A 21968-nucleotide genomic window follows, 5' to 3' on the forward strand; every position below is an offset into this window, starting at 1 on the left:
TAATTAATATCATTCATCAATACATTTCTTTGTAGTCCTCAAAATATCAGGTTGTAAATCACAGCTGGCCTGGTACATTGTCTGCTGTCTCCATTCAGGATGCACTGGTTCAGTTTCAATGACTCAATATTTTGAACAGAAACGGACAAATGTAACTAAAGGCTGGGAACTTCAACATAATCAAACTAGCAAGGGAAATGATCACAAGTCAGTCATAACGTGGCTAATAGGCTAGCGCACACACAAGGCCTGCGGGTCGAATAGGACACACAAGGCCTGCGGGCCGAATAGGACACACAAGGCCTGCGGGTCGAATAGGACACACAAGGCCTGCGGGCCGAATAGGACACACAAGGTCTGCGGGCCGAATAGGACACACAAGGCCTGCGGGCCGAATAGGACACACAAGGCCTGCGGGCCGAATAGGACACACAAGGCCTGTGGGCCGAATAGGACACACAAGGCCTGCGGACCGAATAGGACACACAAGGCCTGCGGGCCGAATAGGACACACAAGGCCTGCGGACCGAATAGGACACACAAGGTCTGTGGGCCGAATAGGACACACAAGGCCTGCGGGCCGAATAGGACACACAAGGCCTGCGGGTCGAATAGGACACACAAGGCCTGCGGACCGAATAGGACACACAAGGTCTGCGGGCCGAATAGGACACACAAGGCCTGCGGGCCGAATAGGACACACAAGGCCTGCGGACCGAATAGGACACACAAGGCCTGCGGGCCGAATAGGACACACAAGGCCTGCGGGCCGAATAGGACACACAAGGCCTGCGGACCGAATAGGACACACAAGGTCTGCGGGCCGAATAGGACACACAAGGCCTGCGGACCGAATAGGACACACAAGGCCTGTGGGCCGAATAGGACACACAAGGCCTGCGGGCCGAATAGGACACACAAGGCCTGCGGACCGAATAGGACACACAAGGCCTGCGGACCGAATAGGACACACAAGGCCTGCGGACCGAATAGGACACACAAGGTCTGCGGGCCGAATAGGACACACAAGGACACACAAGGCCTGCGGGCCGAATAGGACACACAAGGCCTGCGGGCCGAATAGGACACACAAGGCCTGCGGACCGAATAGGACACACAAGGGCCTGCGGACCGAATAGGACACACAAGGCCTGCGGGCCGAATAGGACACACAAGGCCTGCGGGCCGAATAGGACACACAAGGCCTCTAGGACACACAAGGCTGCGGGCCGAATAGGACACACAAGGCCTGCGGGCCGAATAGGACACACAAGGCCTGCGGACCGAATAGGACACACAAGGTCTGCGGGCCGAATAGGACACACAAGGCCTGCGGACCGAATAGGACACACAAGGACACACAAGGTCTGCGGGCCGAATAGGACACACAAGGTCTGCGGGCCGAATAGGACACACAAGGCCTGCGGGCCGAATAGGACACACAAGGTCTGCGGGCCGAATAGGACACACAATAGGACACACAAGGACACACAAGGTCTGCGGGCCGAATAGGACACACAAGGTCTGCAAGGTCTGGGCCGAATAGGACACACAAGGTCTGCGGGCCGAATAGGACACACAAGTTCTGCGGGCCGAATAGGACACACAAGGTCTGCGGACCGAATAGGACACAGAAGGCCTGCGGACCGAATAGGACACACAAGGCCTGCGGGCCGAATAGGACACACAAGGCCTGCGGACCAAATAGGACACACAAGGTCTGCGGGCCGAATAGGACACACAAGGCCTGCGGACCGAATAGGACACACAAGGCCTGCGGACCGAATAGGACACACAAGGCCTGCGGGCCGAATAGGACACACAAGGCCTGCGGGCCGAATAGGACACACAAGGCCTGCGGGCCGAATAGGACACACAAGGTCTGCGGGCCGAATAGGACACACAAGGCCTGCGGGCCGAATAGGACACACAAGGTCTGCGGGCCGAATAGGACACACAAGGCCTGCGGGCCGAATAGGACACACAAGGTCTGCGGGCCGAATAGGACACACAAGGTCTGCGGGCCGAATAGGACACACAAGGTCTGCGGGCCGAATAGGACACACAAGGTCTGCGGGCCGAATAGGACACACAAGGCCTGCGGGCCGAATAGGACACACAAGGTCTGCGGGCCGAATAGGACACACAAGGCCTGCGGGCCGAATAGGACACACAAGGTCTGCGGGCCGAATAGGACACACAAGGTCTGCGGGCCGAAAAGGACACACAAGGTCTGCGGGCCGAATAGGACACACAAGGCCTGCGGACCGAATAGGACACACAAGGCCTGCGGACCGAAAAGGACACACAAGGTCTGCGGGCCGAATAGGACACACAAGGCCTGCGGGCCGAATAGGACACACAAGGCCTGCGGGCCGAATAGGACAGTATAAATGAGTCAACAGTTGAGTCATCTCGTAATTACAGCCTGATGTGCTTGCATCAGTGTATTCAAATTCAATTGTGCTGCTTTCGTGTGTCCCATTTACAGCACACAGTGGAGGGAAAGTGTACAGGCGCATGCCACAGTCCTAGCAAGGCTACTAAAATGTTGTAGTCTGGCTTTGGTCTTTTGTTAAAGCTTGAGAATGAATAACTAAAAAACTAAACCTGCAACAAAACACCATGAATAGGCCTATGACAGCAACAGTCAGCCAACAATGATTTGCAATTTTTTTGAAATTGCTTCTGGCCTTCTGCTGCCTGGGCACGAGCTGAGCGCCTGCTGCTGACATCACTCACAATGCACTTTTGCAGCCAGGCACATGTGTTGTGACTGACTGTGTGACAGAGAAAATCGCTTTTGTGTCATTTAGAGGGAAAATGCTGCATTTTAACATTTGAGTCACCTTTCAAAAGTTGCTAAAAGTTCCAAATACATTTTTTAAAGTAGCTAAATTTGTTGCTAGGTGCTGTTTGAAAAAAAAAGAGTTGCCAGCGTAGTCTGAAAAGTTGCTAAATACAGCAACAAAATTGCTAAGTTGGCATCACTGCCAGTGATACTGTACATGCAGTGCAATTGAAAAAATATTACATGTTTAAAATGTTACAAGAACCTATAGCTACGTTTGTTATTAGGAGTTAAATACTTTCGGATTAGTGTCGCAGCATATTATGCACATCTGCAAGCATCAAATCAAATTTTATTTGTCACATGCGCCGGATACAACAGGTAGACCTTACAGTGAAATAGCAGCAAATGTTGGACAAATCTTATATCTCTTTTGTTTTAATGTTACAATGCTATATACAGCATCCTATGTACATAAGTGGACATTATAAAGGGTGAATTTGTTGTGTTTTATCTATATGGCCCGTGAGCTGATTGAGTTTGACACCCCTGTGCTAGCATATCTATTTATCGAGCTAGCTATTTATTTAGCAAGCTAAATGCATTTGCTAACTAGCTAGCTATGCTAAACTTGAACGACTGTTATCCACAGTTAGCATGTCTCTTAGTTGTCAATCAAATATATTTGTCATTGACCAAATGGACGGGCAGGCAGGTAAGTTCCCATTCAGTTGTCAAAACATGGGTTGGGGCAAGCTGCAGAAGGGCGAGCAGGCTACTCTTCCACATCGTTTATCAGTGCAATTTTGACGCCCAACTAGCTGAAAAAGTTTGACAGGGTTTATCTAATGTTACCTCGTTAGATTTGAGCTAATCTCGCTCTGTCACGGTTTTCATATGGTGAAGGAGAGTCGGACCAAACTGCAGCGTGTCGATTGCGATTCATGTTTATTTAAACAACGTAAACACGAATAAACACAAACTCTACAAAACAATAAACGTAGTGAAAACCGAAACAGCCTTAACTGGTGCAAACTAACACAGACTAAGGACATCAAGACACTCAGGACAATCACCCACAATACAACCAAAGAATATGGCTGCCTAAATATGGTTCCCAATCAGAGACAACGATAAACACCTGCCTCTGATTGAGAACCACTTCAGACAGCCATAGACCTACCTAGAACACCCCACTAAGCTACAATCCCACTATCTACACACCACATACAAAAACCCATGTCACACCCTGGTCTGACCAAATACATGAAGAAAAACACAAAATACTACGACCAGGGCGTGACAGAACCCCCCCCCCCCTAAGGTGCGGACTCCCGAACGCACCTCAAATCAATAGGGAGGGTCCGGGTGGGCGTCTGTCCATGGTGGCGGCTCCGGCGGGGGACGTGGACCCCACTTCACAATTGTCTTAGTCCGCCTTATTGTCCGCCTCCATGGCTTTCTCACCATGGCCACCCTTATCAATGACCCCACTGGACAGAGGGGCAGAAGCTCTGGACAGAGGGGCAGAAGCTCTGGACAGAGGGGCAGAAGCTCTGGGCAGAGGGGCAGAAGCTCTGGACAGAAGGGCAGAAGCTCTGGACAGAAGGGCAGAGGCTCGGGACAGAGGGGCAGAGGCTCGGGACAGAGGGGCAGAGGCTCGGGACAGAGGGGCAGAGGCTCGGGACAGAGGGGCAGAAGCTCTGGACAGAAGGGCAGAAGCTCTGGACAGAAGGGCAGAGGCTCGGGACAGAGGGGCAGAGGCTCGGGACAGAGGGGCAGAGGCTCGGGACAGAGGGGCAGAGGCTCGGGACAGAGGGACTCCGGCAGCCGGACAGGCGGGAGACACCGGCAGCGGCGCCGGACAGGCGGGAGACTCCGGCAGCACAGGAGAGGCGAGGAGTACTATAGGCCTGATGCGTGGTGCTGGCACTGGTGGTACTGGGCCGAGGATACGCACAGGAAGCCTGGTGCGGGGAGCTGCTACCGGAGGGCTGGGGTGTGGAGGTGGTACTGGATAGACCGGACCATGCAGGCACACTGGAGCTCTTGAGCACCGAGCCTGCCCAACCTTACCTGGTTGAATACTCTCGGTCGCCCTGCCAGTGCGGCGAGGTGGAATAGCCCGTACTGGGCTATGTAGGCGAACCGGAGACACCGAGCGCAAGGCTGGTGCTATGTAAGCCGGCCCAAGGAGACGCACTGGGGACCAGATTGCATAGAGCCGGCTTCATGGCATTTGGCTCGACGCTCAATCTAGCCCGGCCGATACGTGGAGCTGGAATATACCGCACCGGGCTATGCACCTGCACTGGGGACACCACCACTGCGCACCACTGCATAACACGGTGCCTGCCCGGAGTTTGCGCAGGTCTCCTACCTGGCGTTGCCATACTCCCTGTAAGCCCCCCAGGAAATTTTGGGGCTGATTCCCGGGCTTCCGTCCGCGCCGTCGTGCTTGCTTCGCCAAACTCATTCTCCTGTAACCTTCCGCGCACTGCTCCATCGAAGCCCAGGCGGGCTCCGGCACTCTCCCTGGATCGACCGCCCACCTGTCTATCTCCTCCCAAGAAGTATAGTCCATACTGTACTCCTCTTTGGGCTGCTCCTGTTTCCTCTTCTCCTGCTGCACCTTTGGGCGGCTACACTCCCCTGGTTTAGCCCAGGGTCCTCTCCCGTCAAGGATTTCCTCCCATGTCCAGAAATCCTTAATACGCAGCTCCTCTTTGGGCTGCTCCTGCCCATGTCACACCCTGGTCTGGCCAAATACATGAAGAAAAACACAAAATACTACGACCAGGGCGTGACACACTCTGGCAAGCGTTGGTTGTTTTTGTTGTTGATGTGCATAAGCAACTGAGGGAGAGAGAGTTTACATTCTCATTGTTGTTTGATTAATAGAACTGTAAAGTTCCCAAATGTAAGAGGGATCCCTTCCTATTTACATATTTGCAGAAATCCATTCAGGTGTATTTTGTGGCTTTTGGCAAATGGGTTCTAATGATCTAAAGTCACACTGTTGCTACTGCCTGTAAACACACTTCAGTTCAAATTGAATGATGTCAAGCCCCTGTGGCAAATGGCTCATTTGCATATATGCCTTCTGTAGCTCTGATTGGCTATAGCGCACCGGTCTGTGTAGACATATGTTTTTTTAGGTTTAATTTACAGTACTGCAGTATTTTTATTTTTTTTAACCTTTATTTAACCAGTTAGGCCAGGTGAGAACAAGTTCTCATTTATAACTGCGACCAGGCCAAGATAAACACAAAGCAGTGCGACAAAAAACAACGACACAGAGTTACACATGGGATAAACAAACGTACAATCACACAATAGGAAAATCTGTATACAGTGTGTGCAAATGAAGTAAGGAGGTAAGGCAATAAATAGGCCAATAGTGGCAAAGTAATTGCAATTTAGCAATTTACACTGGAGTGATATATGTGTAGATGAGGATGTGCAAGTAGAAATACTGGTGTGCAAAAGAGCAGAAAAACCAAAACAAATGGGGATGAGTTAGGGAGTTGGATGGGCTGTGTACAGCTGCAGCGATTGGTAAGCTGCTCTGACAGATGAGGCTTAAAGTTAGTGAGGGAGATAAGTCTCCAACTTCAGTGATTTTTGAAATTCGTTCCAGTCATTGGCAGCAGAGAACTGGAAGGAAAGGAATTAATTGTCCAAACTTGGCCGCTTTCCCACTCTATATTGCTATAGAATTTTCACAAAGGCCTTACTATACGTCATTCTCAATCATTCTATGGATTTATGCTCGTTTGCCAGAAATTGTTTTTTAAAAAGTGTCATTCTTCCTGGGGGTGTAAATAGACCAATTTGAATAAGATTTCATGTTGCTAAAACACTGTCAGTTCCACTTTAAACAATAAGGCACATGAGGCAGTGCTATATCTTGAATACTGGAAGGTATTCTGTACTGTGATACAGAACTGGTCATCCATTCTTAACAAAATGGTGGCTACGCAGGCTGGATAACGTTCTTGTCACTTGCTAGCTAATTAGCAAACTTCAGCTAACTCATTCACGTCAAACATTGAACCAGTTTTTTTCCCTCATATAACTAGGCAAGTCAGTTAAGAACATTCTTATTTACAATGATGGCCTACCCCAGCCAAACCCTTTCCTAAACCGGATGATGCTGGGCCAATTGTGCGCTGCCCTATGGGACTCCCGATTACTTGTGGTTGTGATACAGCCTCGGGATCAAACATGGGTCTGTAGTGACGCCTCTAGCACTGCAATGCAGTGTATTGGACCTCTGCGCCACTCAGGGCCCCCCCAATGACACTACACAAGCTCCATTTTAGTTTGTTTGATCATTTTATCTATTGCCATTTTCTTGGACATGGCCCATAATAATGACGTTGATGCATAATTTCAACTGGCTCAGATAAAGTTAGAGTGAACAGTGCCCAGACCAGATTATGTATGTTCTTCAGAGATCAAAATTCAACGGTGAAATGTTTCCAGGCAGACCTCAAGGTTCATATTAACCTCTGCTTTACCAAACGAAATACTAGACTGGAAGCAAGGGGGGATAATGTGAGTTGATATAAATACACAAGATGATTCAGACAGCTACATGAACATGATATTATGTAATAATTTGGGAATCATTTTCAGATGGAACTGTTAGCAGGCATAGGTGTGTGTGGCGGTCAATACTGCAAGGCTTGGAACACTGCTCATCCAATCAATATTCCCTTTATAAACTAGGTGGTTCGAGCCCTGAATGCTGATTGCCGTTGTGCCCAAGAACAACCCTTAGCCGTGGTATATTGGCCATATACCACACCTCCTCGGGCCTTACTGCTTAAATAACTTATGGTACAGTATGTCAGCATGGTAGAATTCAATGGCTATAGTTCATTCTTACATGTTCTATGTTTGAGCTGCTTTTGAAAGCAAAAGTCAAATTGAAAACAGTACAGGCATTGTTGAATTAGATTGTCATAATAGCAAGCTAGGACTGATGGTTAAGTTAGCTAAACTGGCAAGTCTGTTTGGTTACCAAGGCAACTTCAGCGGCGGTTGAAGACATTTCTTGCTGCAAATGTGTTAAATTATAACCACGGTATAAAGATAATCAACCTGTGTCTTTATGCTTTCTCTGAAAACTAATGCAACTCTTTGGAGGGTTCGTTCCACCAAAGATTTTTATAACTAAACCAATAGCCCACAGCCTGTCGTTTCCAATGGGAACACGAGTCATAGTGGGCAGAACAAGCAAGAAGATGGGCAGAGCCCAAAGGGTAAAGTCAAATAAAATCAAATCTCATTTTATTTGTCACATACACATGGTTAGCAGATGTTAATGTGAGTGTAGCGAAATGCTTGTGCTTCTAGTTCCGACAATGCAGTAATAACCAACAAGGAATCTAACTAACAATTCCAAAACTACTGTCTTATACACAGTGTAAGGGGATAAAGAATATGTACATAAAGATATATGAATGAGTGATGGTACAGAGCAGCATAGGCAAGATACAGTAGATGGTATCGAGTACAGTATATACATATGAGATGAGTACGTAAACAAAGTGGCTGTCGATGATATAGAGTACAGTATATACGTATGCATATGAGATGAATAATGTAGGGTAAGTAACATTATATAAGGTAGCATTGTTTAAAGTGGCTAGTGATATATTTACATAATTTCCCATCAATTCCCATTATTAAAGTGGCTGGGGTAAAGGGTAAAGTTTCTGTGCCACTCTGTTCATATGATTCTAGTTTGGGTAAAGTCTCTGTGCCACTCTGTTCATATGATTCTAGTTTGGGTAAAGTCTCTGTGCCACTCTGTTCATATGATTCTAGTTTGGGTAAAGTCTCTGTGCCACTCTGTTCATATGATTCTAGTTTGGGTAAAGTCTCTGTGCCACTCTGTTCATATGATTCTAGTTTGGGTAAAGTCTCTGTGCCACTCTGTTCATATGATTCTAGTTTGGGTAAAGTCTCTGTGCCACTCTGTTCATATGCTTCTAGTTTGGTTAAAGTCTCTGTGCCACTCTGTTCATATGATTCTAGTTTGGGTAAAGTCTCTGTGCCCCTCTGTTCATATGATTCTAGTTTGGTTAAAGTTTCTGTGCCACTCTGTTCATATGATTCTAGTTTGGGTAAAGTCTCTGTGCCACTCTGTTCATATGATTCTAGTTTGGGTAAAGTCTCTGTGCCACTCTGTTCATATGATTCTAGTTTGGGTAAAGTCTCTGTGCCACTCTGTTCATATGATTCTAGTTTGGGTAAAGTCTCTGTGCCACTCTGTTCATATGATTCTAGTTTGGGTAAAGTCTCTGTGCCACTCTGTTCATATGATTCTAGTTTGGGTAAAGTCTCTGTGCCACTCTGTTCATATGATTCTAGTTTGGGTAAAGTCTCTGTGCCACTCTGTTCATATGATTCTAGTTTGGGTAAAGTCTCTGTGCCCCTCTGTTCATATGATTCTAGTTTGGGTAAAGTCTCTGTGCCCCTCTGTTCATATGATTCTAGTTTGGGTAAAGTCTCTGTGCCCCTCTGTTCATATGATTCTAGTTTGGGTAAAGTCTCTGTGCCCCTCTGTTCATATGATTCTAGTTTGGTTAAAGTTTCTGTGCCACTCTGTTCATATGATTCTAGTTTGGGTAAAGTCTCTGTGCCCCTCTGTTCATATGATTCTAGTTTGGGTGAAGTCTCTGTGCCCCTCTGTTCATATGATTCTAGGGTAAAGTCTCTGTGCCCCTCTGTTCATATGATTCTAGTTTGGTTAAAGTTTCTGTGCCACTCTGTTCATATGATTCTAGTTTGGGTAAAGTCTCTGTGCCACTCTGTTCATATGATTCTAGTTTGGGTAAAGTCTCTGTGCCACTCTGTTCATATGATTCTAGTTTGGGTAAAGTCTCTGTGCCACTCTGTTCATATGATTCTAGTTTGGGTAAAGTCTCTGTGCCCCTCTGTTCATATGATTCTAGTTTGGGTAAAGTTTCTGTGCCACTCTGTTCATATGATTCTAGTTTGGGTAAAGTCTCTGTGCCCCTCTGTTCATATGATTCTAGTTTGGGTAAAGTCTCTGTGCCCCTCTGTTCATATGATTCTAGTTTGGTTAAAGTTTCTGTGCCACTCTGTTCATATGATTCTAGTTTGGGTAAAGTCTCTGTGCCACTCTGTTCATATGATTCTAGTTTGGGTAAAGTCTCTGTGCCCCTCTGTTCATATGATTCTAGTTTGGGTAAAGTCTCTGTGCCCCTCTGTTCATATGATTCTAGTTTGGTTGAAGTTTCTGTGCCACTCTGTTCATATGATTCTAGTTTGGGTAAAGTCTCTGTGCCACTCTGTTCATATGATTCTAGTTTGGGTAAAGTCTCTGCCACTCTGTTCATATGATTCTAGTTTGGGTAAACTCTGTTCATATGATTCTAGTTTGGGTAAAGTCTCTGTGCCACTCTGTTCATATGATTCTAGTTTGGGTAAAGTCTCTGTGCCACTCTGTTCATATGATTCTAGTTTGGGTAAAGTCTCTGTGCCACTCTGTTCATATGATTCTAGTTTGGGTAAAGTCTCTGTGCCACTCTGTTCATATGATTCTAGTTTGGGTAAAGTCTCTGTGCCCTCTGTTCATATGATTCTAGTTTGGGTAAAGTCTCTGTGCCACTCTGTTCATATGATTCTAGTTTGGGTAAAGATTCTCTGTGCCCTCTGTTCATATGATTCTAGTTTGGGTAAAGTCTCTGTGCCCCTCTGTTCATATGATTCTAGTTTGGGTAAAGTCTCTGTGCCCCTCTGTTCATATGATTCTAGTTTGGGTAAAGTCTCTGTGCCCCTCTGTTCATATGATTCTAGTTTGGGTAAAGTCTCTGTGCCCCTCTGTTCATATGATTCTAGTTTGGGTAAAGTCTCTGTGCCACTCTGTTCATATGATTCTAGTTTGGGTAAAGTCTCTGTGCCCCTCTGTTCATATGATTCTAGTTTGGTTAAAGTCTCTGTGCCACTCTGTTCATATGATTCTAGTTTGGGTAAAGTCTCTGTGCCACTCTGTTCATATGATTCTAGTTTGGGTAAAGTCTCTGTGCCACTCTGTTCATATGATTCTAGTTTGGGTAAAGTCTCTGTGCCACTCTGTTCATATGATTCTAGTTTGGGTAAAGTCTCTGTGCCACTCTGTTCATATGATTCTAGTTTGGGTAAAGTCTCTGTGCCACTCTGTTCATATGATTCTAGTTTGGGTAAAGTCTCTGTGCCACTCTGTTCATATGATTCTAGTTTGGGTAAAGTCTCTGTGCCACTCTGTTCATATGATTCTAGTTTGGGTAAAGTCTCTGTGCCACTCTGTTCATATGATTCTAGTTTGGGTAAAGTCTCTGTGCCCCTCTGTTCATATGATTCTAGTTTGGGTAAAGTCTCTGTGCCCCTCTGTTCATATGATTCTAGTTTGGGTAAAGTCTCTGTGCCCCTCTGTTCATATGATTCTAGTTTGGGTAAAGTCTCTGTGCCCCTCTGTTCATATGATTCTAGTTTGGTTAAAGTTTCTGTGCCACTCTGTTCATATGATTCTAGTTTGGGTAAAGTCTCTGTGCCCCTCTGTTCATATGATTCTAGTTTGGGTGAAGTCTCTGTGCCCCTCTGTTCATATGATTCTAGTTTGGGTAAAGTCTCTGTGCCCCTCTGTTCATATGATTCTAGTTTGGTTAAAGTTTCTGTGCCACTCTGTTCATATGATTCTAGTTTGGGTAAAGTCTCTGTGCCACTCTGTTCATATGATTCTAGTTTGGGTAAAGTCTCTGTGCCACTCTGTTCATATGATTCTAGTTTGGGTAAAGTCTCTGTGCCACTCTGTTCATATGATTCTAGTTTGGGTAAAGTCTCTGTGCCCCTCTGTTCATATGATTCTAGTTTGGGTAAAGTCTCTGTGCCCCTCTGTTCATATGATTCTAGTTTGGGTAAAGTCTCTGTGCCCCTCTGTTCATATGATTCTAGTTTGGGTAAAGTCTCTGTGCCCCTCTGTTCATATGATTCTAGTTTGGGTAAAGTTTCTGTGCCACTCTGTTCATATGATTCTAGTTTGGGTAAAGTCTCTGTGCCCCTCTGTTCATATGATTCTAGTTTGGGTAAAGTCTCTGTGCCCCTCTGTTCATATGATTCTAGTTTGGGTAAAGTCTCTGTGCCCCTCTGTTCATATGATTCTAGTTTGGTTAAAGTTTCTGTGCCACTCTGTTCATATGATTCTAGTTTGGGTAAAGTCTCTGTGCCACTCTGTTCATATGATTCTAGTTTGGGTAAAGTCTCTGTGCCACTCTGTTCATATGATTCTAGTTTGGGTAAAGTCTCTGTGCCACTCTGTTCATATGATTCTAGTTTGGGTAAAGTCTCTGTGCCACTCTGTTCATATGATTCTAGTTTGGGTAAAGTCTCTGTGCCCCTCTGTTCATATGATTCTAGTTTGGGTAAAGTCTCTGTGCCACTCTGTTCATATGATTCTAGTTTGGGTAAAGTCTCTGTGCCCCTCTGTTCATATGATTCTAGTTTGGGTAAAGTCTCTGTGCCCCTCTGTTCATATGATTCTAGTTTGGGTAAAGTCTCTGTGCCCCTCTGTTCATATGATTCTAGTTTGGGTAAAGTTTCTGTGCCACTCTGTTCATATGATTCTAGTTTGGGTAAAGTCTTAGTCCACTCTGTTCATATGATTCTAGTTTGAGGAACAGAAAACTGTATTGAGATCAAATGTTTCATTGATGAGAAAATGTGCAGAATGTCGGACAAAATCCATCTCACGCCATCTTCTCCCACTGCCGGCCAATGGGCTTCCTCTTGCTACCATATTTGGTAGTGAGTGGAAACGCCAAGCGGATGCTTCACGTTCATACATCCAGTGAAATATCCGTCTCATTGTTCTGTGGTTCCACTCAGCTAGTGCGTCGTGGAACACCTTCCATGTCACTCATTATTTTCCATAGAGTGCATAGCCTTATCCCTTACTTATGTGACAGGGAACTTGTGATTGTTTTTTACTGTTAAAGAAAGTTAATGCTTCATTCTGATATTTCTCCATTGATCTCTTGTCAATTCTCGGCAGGGAAAATTGTCCTGAATCCATACCAAGTACAGATTGGTTTTCCTGTTGCCATGGCAATGCAAGTTGCAACTCAGAAAAGGAGGAATATTGTTTAGTTTACTTTATTGAATCCCCTTGGGAAGATTGTCTCCAAGTTTTTCTATAGTTGTACTCATGTTGTGTTACTGTAAAGCACTCAGACACTGTGGATAAAAAAGGGCTTTATAAAATGATTGATAGAATTTTTATTAAATCAACAGGTCAATTTCATCCTTTTTCTGAACATCATCAAAATCCTGATACAGAAACTGAACCCTCGTCTGATCCAGTTCAATAACTCCGACAACTACAGGTGAGGTTTTTTTTCTTCCATTGGATGATACAAGAATGGATCGATATGGGGGAGATGATTTGATTGGGCAGTTCCAATGGGAAGTTACTGTCCGGAAAAGACAGGAAGAGACAATTATAGGATACAATCTAGATTATATCTACTGTTCCATCTATTATGATGTCTGTCTGCAACAGATAAATGGGAGATCTGAGTGAAGTCAACTTTCCAAGTTTCCATTTTGAGGAGAGAGACAGAGTCACCATAATCACTGACTGACTTAGTATTCTGAGTACCTTATGCAATGCAGAAGTAGGTAAAAAAAAATATATATTTTGTTTTACCTTTATTTAACCAGGCAAGTGAGTAAGACATTTAAACAGGTCAACATTCACAAGGCCACAGGGCCAGACGGATTACCAGGTCGTGTACTGCGAGCATGCGCTGACCATTTGGCAAGTGTCTTCACTGACATTTTCAACCTCTCCCTGTCCGAGTCTGTAATACCAACATGTTTCAAGCAGACCACCATAGTGTTCTTGGGTACAGGGACTTAGGCAACCTGCCTAAATGACTACCGATCCATATGCACTCACCCCCAGGTGGTAAGGGTAGGTAATGACACATCCACCATGCTGATCCTCAACACAGGGGCCCCTGAGGGGTGCGTGCTCAGTCCCCTCCTGTACTCCCTGATCACTCATGACTGCACGGCCAGGCACGGCTCCAACACTATCATCAAGTTTACCGATGATACATCAGTGGCAGGCCTGATCACCAACAACGATGAGACAGCCTATAGGAAGGAGGTCAGAGACCTGGTCGTGTGGTGCAAGGACAACAACCTCTCCCTCAATGTGATCAAGACAAAGGAAATTATTGTGGACTACAGGAAAAGGAGATCCGTGCACGCCCCCATTCTCATCGACGGGGCTGTAGTGGAGCAGGTTGAGAACTTCAAGTTCCATGGTGTCCACATCACCAACAAACTAACATGGTCCAAGCACACCAAGACAGTCATGAAGAGGGCACGACAAAACCTATTCCCCCTCAGGAGACTGAAAAGATTTGGCATGGGTCCTCAGATCCTCAAAAGGTTCTACAGCTGCACCATCGAGAGCATCCTAACTGGTTGCATCACTGCTTGGTATGGCAACTGCTCAGCCTCCGACCACAAGGCATTAAACAGGGTAGTGTGTACGGCCCAGTACATCACTGGGGCCAAGCTTCCCGCCATCCAGCACCTCTATACCAGGCGGTGTCAGAGGAAGGCCCTAAAAATTGTCAAAGACACCAGCCACCCTAGTCAAAGACTGCTCTCTGTTACCACACGGCAAGCGGTACCAGAGTGCCAAGTCTAGGTCCAAAAGGCTTAACAGCTACTATCCCAAAGTGTTACACGGCAAGCGGTACCAGAGCGCCAAGTTTAGGTCCAAAAGGCTTAACAGCTACTATCCCAAAGTGTTACCCAGACCCCTCTTTTACACTGCTACTGCTGCTCTCTGTTTATCATCTATGCATGGTCACATTATCTCTACCTACATGTACATTACATCGACTAACCGGTGCCCTCGCACACTGACTCTGTACCGGTACCCTCTGTATATAGCCTCTCTATTGATATTTTACTGCTGCTGTTTAATTATTTGTTACTTTTATTTTATATGTTTTTTACTTAAGTAAAAAATTGATAACCAACAAGTTAAGAAAAATGTGTTAAGGGCTTGTAAGTAAGCATTTCACTGTAAGGTCTACACATGTTGTATTCAGCACGTGACAAATCATCTTTCATTTAGAGGATTACTGAAGGGAACGGTCTACTCAGTGGCTTGGCTGCTGCATGGCGCTGGTTAAATGTAGTACATTTCAGCAATTAGAGAGAGAATGTGTACGAATTGTAAAGCACTTTTCATGTACACTGTTGGGTGCTTTTAGAGAGTTCAGAAACAGGCCTCTTATGAAGAGCTCTGTTGCAGTTTTAATGAGCTAAGAGGCTTCCTATACAGGCAAAACTGCATCAAACTTTGAACTGGAGTCAATTTACTTAAATGAACTGAAATCAAATGATCAGTTCATTTAAGTAAATTTACATTCAGCTCACTTCAGTTCCTCTAGTTCATTTCATGTGGATGTCTGTCTGCTACCTTCTGTAATCATAGCTGGATTTCACTTCTAAAACGCACATTGCACCACCTTTAACTTTCCCTCACAGATCTGAGAGCACTAACAGGTGAAAACAATGGTGGAAAATCTACCCATTACTTACCTATCCAGTCTCTTGATATCCAGGAAGGAGAGTAGTCAAGGGCTGAAGGAAACATGATTTTGTAATGGAATGCTTCCAATGTGGGCAAGGTCTAATTCACCCACCTGGAACCTACACCACTTCACCACTCAAGAGGCTTAGTAGATGAATACCTTATTGGAGGGCAGTGCAGAGTAATTGACTAGAGCCTTGAAAGCCCTCATGCATATGTAGGCCCTATTATATTCTCAAAGGTCAGTGAAGTAGACTTTAAAAAAAGACATGGACATCTATAATATGATACCAGTATTTTCCCACTCGTAAATTACTTTGAAATGCATTATTGTACACAATCACATTTACTCCAACATTTCGCTACACCCGCTAAATGTGTGTATGCGACCAATACATTTGATAAACATGAACACCCCCAGAGCTTATTACTCAAACATATTTTCTCTTCCCTCTCTGCTAGACGGCTGACTAAGTCAACCCTGCTCCTCATCCCCCTCTTCGGGACCCCCTACATGGTGTTCAACTTCCTACCTGACTACTTCAATATTAGCGTGCGCCTCTGGTTCGAGCTCTGCATGGGGTCCTTTCAGGTACTCTGATACACACACACACACACCAGGATTTCCGATGGAAAATGTGGGCTCCGGACACTTGACCGGAAGCCTTTACATTTACTGGTCATTTAAGAAATGTACCAGATCCATATTGGTTGGGCAACCTGAGGGGCATCCACTCACTGTGCTCAAAATTCCAGTCACATTTACTTTATGGAAATTCATCTTAACACAAAATATAACAGCATGCAGCATTCTAACCGAATTATGATGAGCAATTTGAAGACGTTAGAATAAATAGGTGGGGCATCTATAAAGATAGGGAAGCTAGAAGTTCCCTAAATAGCTTACTCCTCTATACATAAACAAATATAATCATTCAAAATAGTCTACTACACCAGAAAGCATGATTTGGCCACAGAGGATCATTGGCTTATTTTTTTGAAAAGCTGCCGGTTGTTTTAGATCGCATAGCCTACAGTCGGAAGGGCATGCAATTTGGCCAGAGCGCTCGGCAAATACCAAATAGAAAAACAGTTTGGAAAGCGAAATGGCTATTGCTGTAAATATAAGAATGAAAAGACTCGGTCTTTTAATAAGCAAAATTTGCAATTTAATTGAGCGAAAAGTAGCCTCTTATTGGCACCAGCGGAGAACATCGGCTATGCCCCCCTCGGCGAGTGAAGCCCGTCCAGTTGCCTATGCGAGTTTCAATTTACCATTTGAAAAAAAAATAGTATTTTTACACACCAATGCTTTTAGAATTGTTGTGCACTGATGTGTCTTATTGAGGCACGTTTCACTCTCGCTACAGCGACTGCTATTTCAATCAATGAATAGGCTAAAATGCATTCTTTCGCAATGGATTTCTTTCTCCTCTTCTCCTGGACAATAGACTGGTGCCAATTTAATTAATCTGCTTTTATTTGTAATAGATTAAAAGCCAGCCATTACCGTCTAAAGAAAACACTGACACAGTCTTATGAAGTGGATATGTTGCCTCAAAATGTGTTGTGGCATGTACATCGTATGTAATGAATATTTATATAAATCTAATTTACATAAATTATTCCTGGGATGGATAGCACTTTTACAGCCTGTAAAAAAAGGCATCAGAATATTAAAAAAGAGCAGTTACTTACATGAACAATTCTCAAGCTATGTAAAGCCTGATAATCATAGCATATTAGTTTTTCATTTGGCCTTTTACATAACTTATAAAAAATCTGATCAAATAAAACTGTATAACATCCCCAAAAATGTTTTCAAGCTATCAATTGCTCTGCCCAATCATGCCCTCTAGAATGCTCCTCTCCCTCTGTAAGATCAAGTGCTTGATAGAGGGAGGCAGCCCAGGCTAGTGGACCAGACAGCTCCGTAGAAACACTTGATTGTCAATATTTTATCCAAGGTCACATGAGGCTAGGGTCTGATCACTTCCAAAACAATGGTCATGTGGTTTGGTAAAAAGAATGCCTTTTTTCCCCACCAGTGTGATTACTACTTCTGAGGGTTTAGAGCTTGAGGTAGTCACCTCATACAAGTACTTGTGAGTATGGCTAGACAGTCCTCTTAGCACATAGCCAAGCCGCAGGCTAAGATTAAATCTAGACTTGGTGTCCTCTAACTTAATTGTTCCTTTTTCACCTCAGCTGCCAAACTAACGCTGATTCAGAACGGAGTGCTCGGTTTGGGGTGTAGGCTTTGAGCACAGCCTGAAGGTAGGGAGGAGAAGTTCCTCTTGTTGCTCCGTAGTCAAGCACCATGGTCTCGTACTAAATGTGAGCATTGATTGGAAGCCAGTGGAGTGTGCGGAGGAGCGGGTGCCATGGGAGAACAGTAGTAGAGTGTCAACCGCATAGCAGTGATAGGAGAGACCATGTGAGGATGATAGGAGAGACCATGTGAGGATGATAGGAGAGACCATGTGAGGATGATAGGAGAGACCATGTGAGGATGATAGGAGAGACCATGTGAGAATGATAGGAGAGACCATGTGAGGGTGATAGGAGAGACCGTGTGAGAATGATAGGAGAGACCATGTGAGGATGATAGGAGAGACCATGTGAGGATGATAGGAGAGACCATGTGAGGATGATAGGAGAGACCATGTGAGGATGATAGGAGAGACCATGTGAGGATGATAGGAGAGACCATGTGAGGATGATAGGAGAGACCATGTGAGGATGATAGGAGAGACCATATGAGGATGATAGGAGAGACCATGTGAGGATGATAGGAGAGACCATGTGAGGATGATAGGAGAGACCATGTGAGGATGATAGGAGAGACCATGTGAGGATGATAGGAGAGACCATGTGAGGATGATAGGAGAGACCATGTGAGGATGATAGGAGAGACCATGTGAGGATGATAGGAGAGACCATATGAGGATGATAGGAGAGACCATGTGAGGATGGATGATAGGAGAGATCATGTGAGGATGATAGGAGAGACCATGTGAGGATGATAGGAGAGACCATGTGAGGATGATAGGAGAGACCATATGAGGATGATAGGAGAGACCATGTGAGGATGATAGGAGAGACCATATGAGGATGATAGGAGAGACCATGTGAGGATGATAGGAGAGACCATAATAGGAGAGAATGATAGGAGAGACCATGTGAGGGTGATAGGAGAGACCGTGTGAGAATGATAGGAGAGACCATGTGAGGATGATAGGAGAGACCGTGTGAGGATGATAGGAGAGACCATGTGAGGATGATATGTGAGGATGGAGAGACCATTTGAGGATGATAGGAGAGACCATGTGAGGATGATAGGAGAGACCATGTGAGGATGATAGGAGAGGAGGATGATAGGAGAGACCATGTGAGAATGATAGGAGAGACCATAGGAGAGACCGTGTGAGAATGAGACCATGTGAGGATGATGAGGATGGAGAGACCATGACCATTTGAGGATGATAGAGACCATGGAGGATGATAGGAGAGACCATGTGAGGATGATAGGAGAGACCATGTGAGGATGATAGGAGAGACCATGTGAGGATGATAGGAGAGACCATGTGAGGATGATAGGAGAGACCATGTGAGGATGTGAGAAGAGGACTCCTGTGTGGCTCAGTGGGTAGAGCATGGCACTTGCAATTTTTTATATTTTTTATTTATTTTACCTTTATTTAACCAGGCAAGTCAGTTAAGAACACATTCTTATTTTCAATGACGGCCTGGGAACAGTGGGTTAACTGCCTGTTCAGGGGCAGAACGACAGATTTGTACCTTGTCAGCTCGGGGGTTTGAACTCGCAACCTTCCGGTTACTAGTTCAACGCTCTAACCACTAGGCTACCCTGCCGCAATGCCAGGGTTGTGGGTTCAATTCCCACAGGGGACCTGAGCCCTGCGGGACACCAGTAGTGAGAGTATATGGAGCAGACACAGATCTTCTCCACGTCACCTGGTAGAGGTGGCCTGCGAGGTAGGATGCAGAGCCAGGGTGGCGAGGAGGTTCTGATGGTTCACTGTGTTGAAGGCAGGAGGATGAGGAAAGAGAGTTGTCTTTGGCAGTGCGGAGAGCCTCCATGACACAGAAGGCCAGTCTCAGTTGAGTGACCAGTTACATTCAAGAAGATTGTGTTTTGGAGAGAAAATAGAGAAGGTCTGTAGGTCTGTAGGTCAGATGAGTTGATGGAGGCCTTGTGAGTTTCTGGAGGGGAGCGACTCAGGACATTTTGAAGTCCGAGGGGAAGCAGCAAGTGGTCAGAGATGAGCTGATGAGGGAAGTGAGGAATGGGAGGTTTCCAGACATGGTCTGGAGGAGGGCATGGGGTCGAGCGGGCAAGTTGTCGGGTGGCCAGACCTCACTAGTCGCAGGTTTTCATCTGGAGAGAGGGGAGAAAGAGGTCAAGGCATATGGTAGTTCTGTTTGAGTGGGACTATTGGACTCAATAGGCTGAGTGATTGAGGAGTGGATGTTGTCAACCTTCTTTCAAAGTGGTTGACAAAGTCGTCAGTAGAGGGGGAGGGGGTGGAGGATTAAGGAGGGTGGAGAAGGTGGAAAGAGTGTTGGAGGCAGAAGCCTGCAATTTAGAATGAGAAGGTAGCTTTACCAGCACATACAGAGGAAGAGAAGGTAGAGAGAGACTGAAAGGATGATAGGACCTCCAGAAGTTTAGTTTTCCTCCATTTTTCGGTCATCTGCCCGAAGCCCTGTTCAGTAAGCTTGCAATGAGGCACTCAGCCACGAAGCAGGAGGGAAGGTCCGATCCGGCTGGGAGGAAACCGTGCGAATATTAGGATGCGGAAAGGAAGGAGAGTAGGGTCGAAGAGGCAGAATCAGGAGACAGGAAGGAAAAGGATTTATCAGAAGGGAGAGATGATAGGATAGAAGAGGAGAGAGTAGTGGGAGAGAGAGCGAAGATTGCGATGGCTCATGACCATCTGGGTAGGGGCTGAGTGGTTAGGGTTGGAGGAAAGGGTGACAAAGGAAACTAGGTAGGGATCAGAGACCTGGGAGGGGGGGTTGCAGTGAGGTTAGTAGATGAATAGCCTCTTGTAAAGATGAGATCAAATATATTGCCTGCCTTGTGAGTTGGACGGGATTGGGAAAGGGTGAGGTCAATGGGCAAAGAGGGGAAAGAGAGTTGGAAAGAAATTCATCGGTAAGGTTGCAGTTGCAAAGTAAGAATTGTGGTGAGCCATTGTCAGGAAATTTGCTTAAAGGTGTCAAGCTCATTGAGGAACTCCCCAAGGGCACCTGGTTGGTGATAGATGACGACAATGTTAAGCTTGAGTGGACAAATGACAGCGACGGCATGGAATTCACATGAGATGGAGGTGAGAGAGGGAGATAACATAAAATCTCCAGTTAAGAGAAATTAATAGCCCTGTGCCATCACTGCGACGCCCAGAAGCTCTTGAACTATGAAAGAAAATGTGGTCAGAGAGCAGCAGTGTTCTCTGGGTCTCCATCAGGGCCAAACAAGTAAAGGGAGTGAAGGGCAGCATAGGGTGAGATGAACTATGTGTTCTTGACCGTAGATCGGCGGTTTCAAATGCTGCCAGAGAACTTGAATTCCACATGGGTTGTGTGCACAGGGTACACTAAGAGTTGCAGCCAAGGGTGGGAAACGTTTGTAAAGCCTGCAGGGAGAGGAGCGAACAGGTATAGAAACCAAAGCCCAGGGAGACACACAAAAAAAAGCTACAAAAGAGCAAAATGAGAATCTGTAAATAACTTTGTAAGATATTCAAATGAGATAATGGTGGGTAGCCTCCCTCTCCTTCCTTCATTATAACTGCAGAACCATCTTTGTTTCGGCGACGGTCTTAGTTTTTCTGACGAGACTGACACGACCCGCCATTTACAGCTGCCGCTGAGAAACCAGGGGAGACTGAAGAACTAACACTAATTGCTAATTGCCAAGCACAGGTGGAGAGCACACCTCCCTGTACTAATTGCTGATTGCCTAAGAGAGTAAAAACCATTCCCCCACAATAAAGTCACTGATTACCAAAACAAGTCACAAATTGCCCTGCCCGTTGATTCTGGTGAATGTGTCAACAATGATCTGCAAGTTATGAGCAGTCAGCAGTTCACACCACAAGTACGCAACTGGGGAGAAACACAGCACTTAAAGCAGATGGCCCTAGATAGCAAAAAGACAGTACTAGACAACATATAAAGACAACAATTATACTTATCAAATATAGAAAAATAAACCGTGAGGCAACTATGAGAAACAGGAATAAACTATCATAAATGAGCTCTAAAACAGGCTTTGTTCATGGGAAGAGTGAGAAACTGATTCGTGCCACGTCTTTAGGTTCTAAAGGCGACAGGAAAAGCAGGAGAGTTTAGACAGTGTCTGCATCCCAAATGGCGCCCTATTTTAGTGCCCTACTTTTGACCAGATCCCTAGTGCACTATGTTGGGAATTATACAACCAGTCTCATCAACTATTTCAACACTAGCATAGCTTACAGCGAGCTCATTAACAAGCACAATACATATTTGCGGTCG

The 21968-nt window shown here is 45.4% G+C and overlaps 1 protein-coding gene across 1 annotated transcript in view; it reads left to right on the forward strand.

Moving 5' to 3' along the window:
• LOC118400677 (growth hormone-releasing hormone receptor-like) overlaps positions 1–21968 on the forward strand; it is a 41235-nt gene that overhangs the window by 13603 nt on the left and 5664 nt on the right. The window contains exons 10-11 of the mRNA XM_052475809.1: positions 13097–13188; positions 15888–16017. Of these exons, the coding sequence (XP_052331769.1) occupies positions 13097–13188; positions 15888–16017 (222 nt within the window). The remainder of the gene's footprint in view (positions 1–13096; positions 13189–15887; positions 16018–21968) is intronic.

The sequence above is a fragment of the Oncorhynchus keta genome, chromosome 22 (assembly GCF_023373465.1).
Source record: "Oncorhynchus keta strain PuntledgeMale-10-30-2019 chromosome 22, Oket_V2, whole genome shotgun sequence".
NCBI lineage: Eukaryota > Metazoa > Chordata > Actinopteri > Salmoniformes > Salmonidae > Oncorhynchus > Oncorhynchus keta.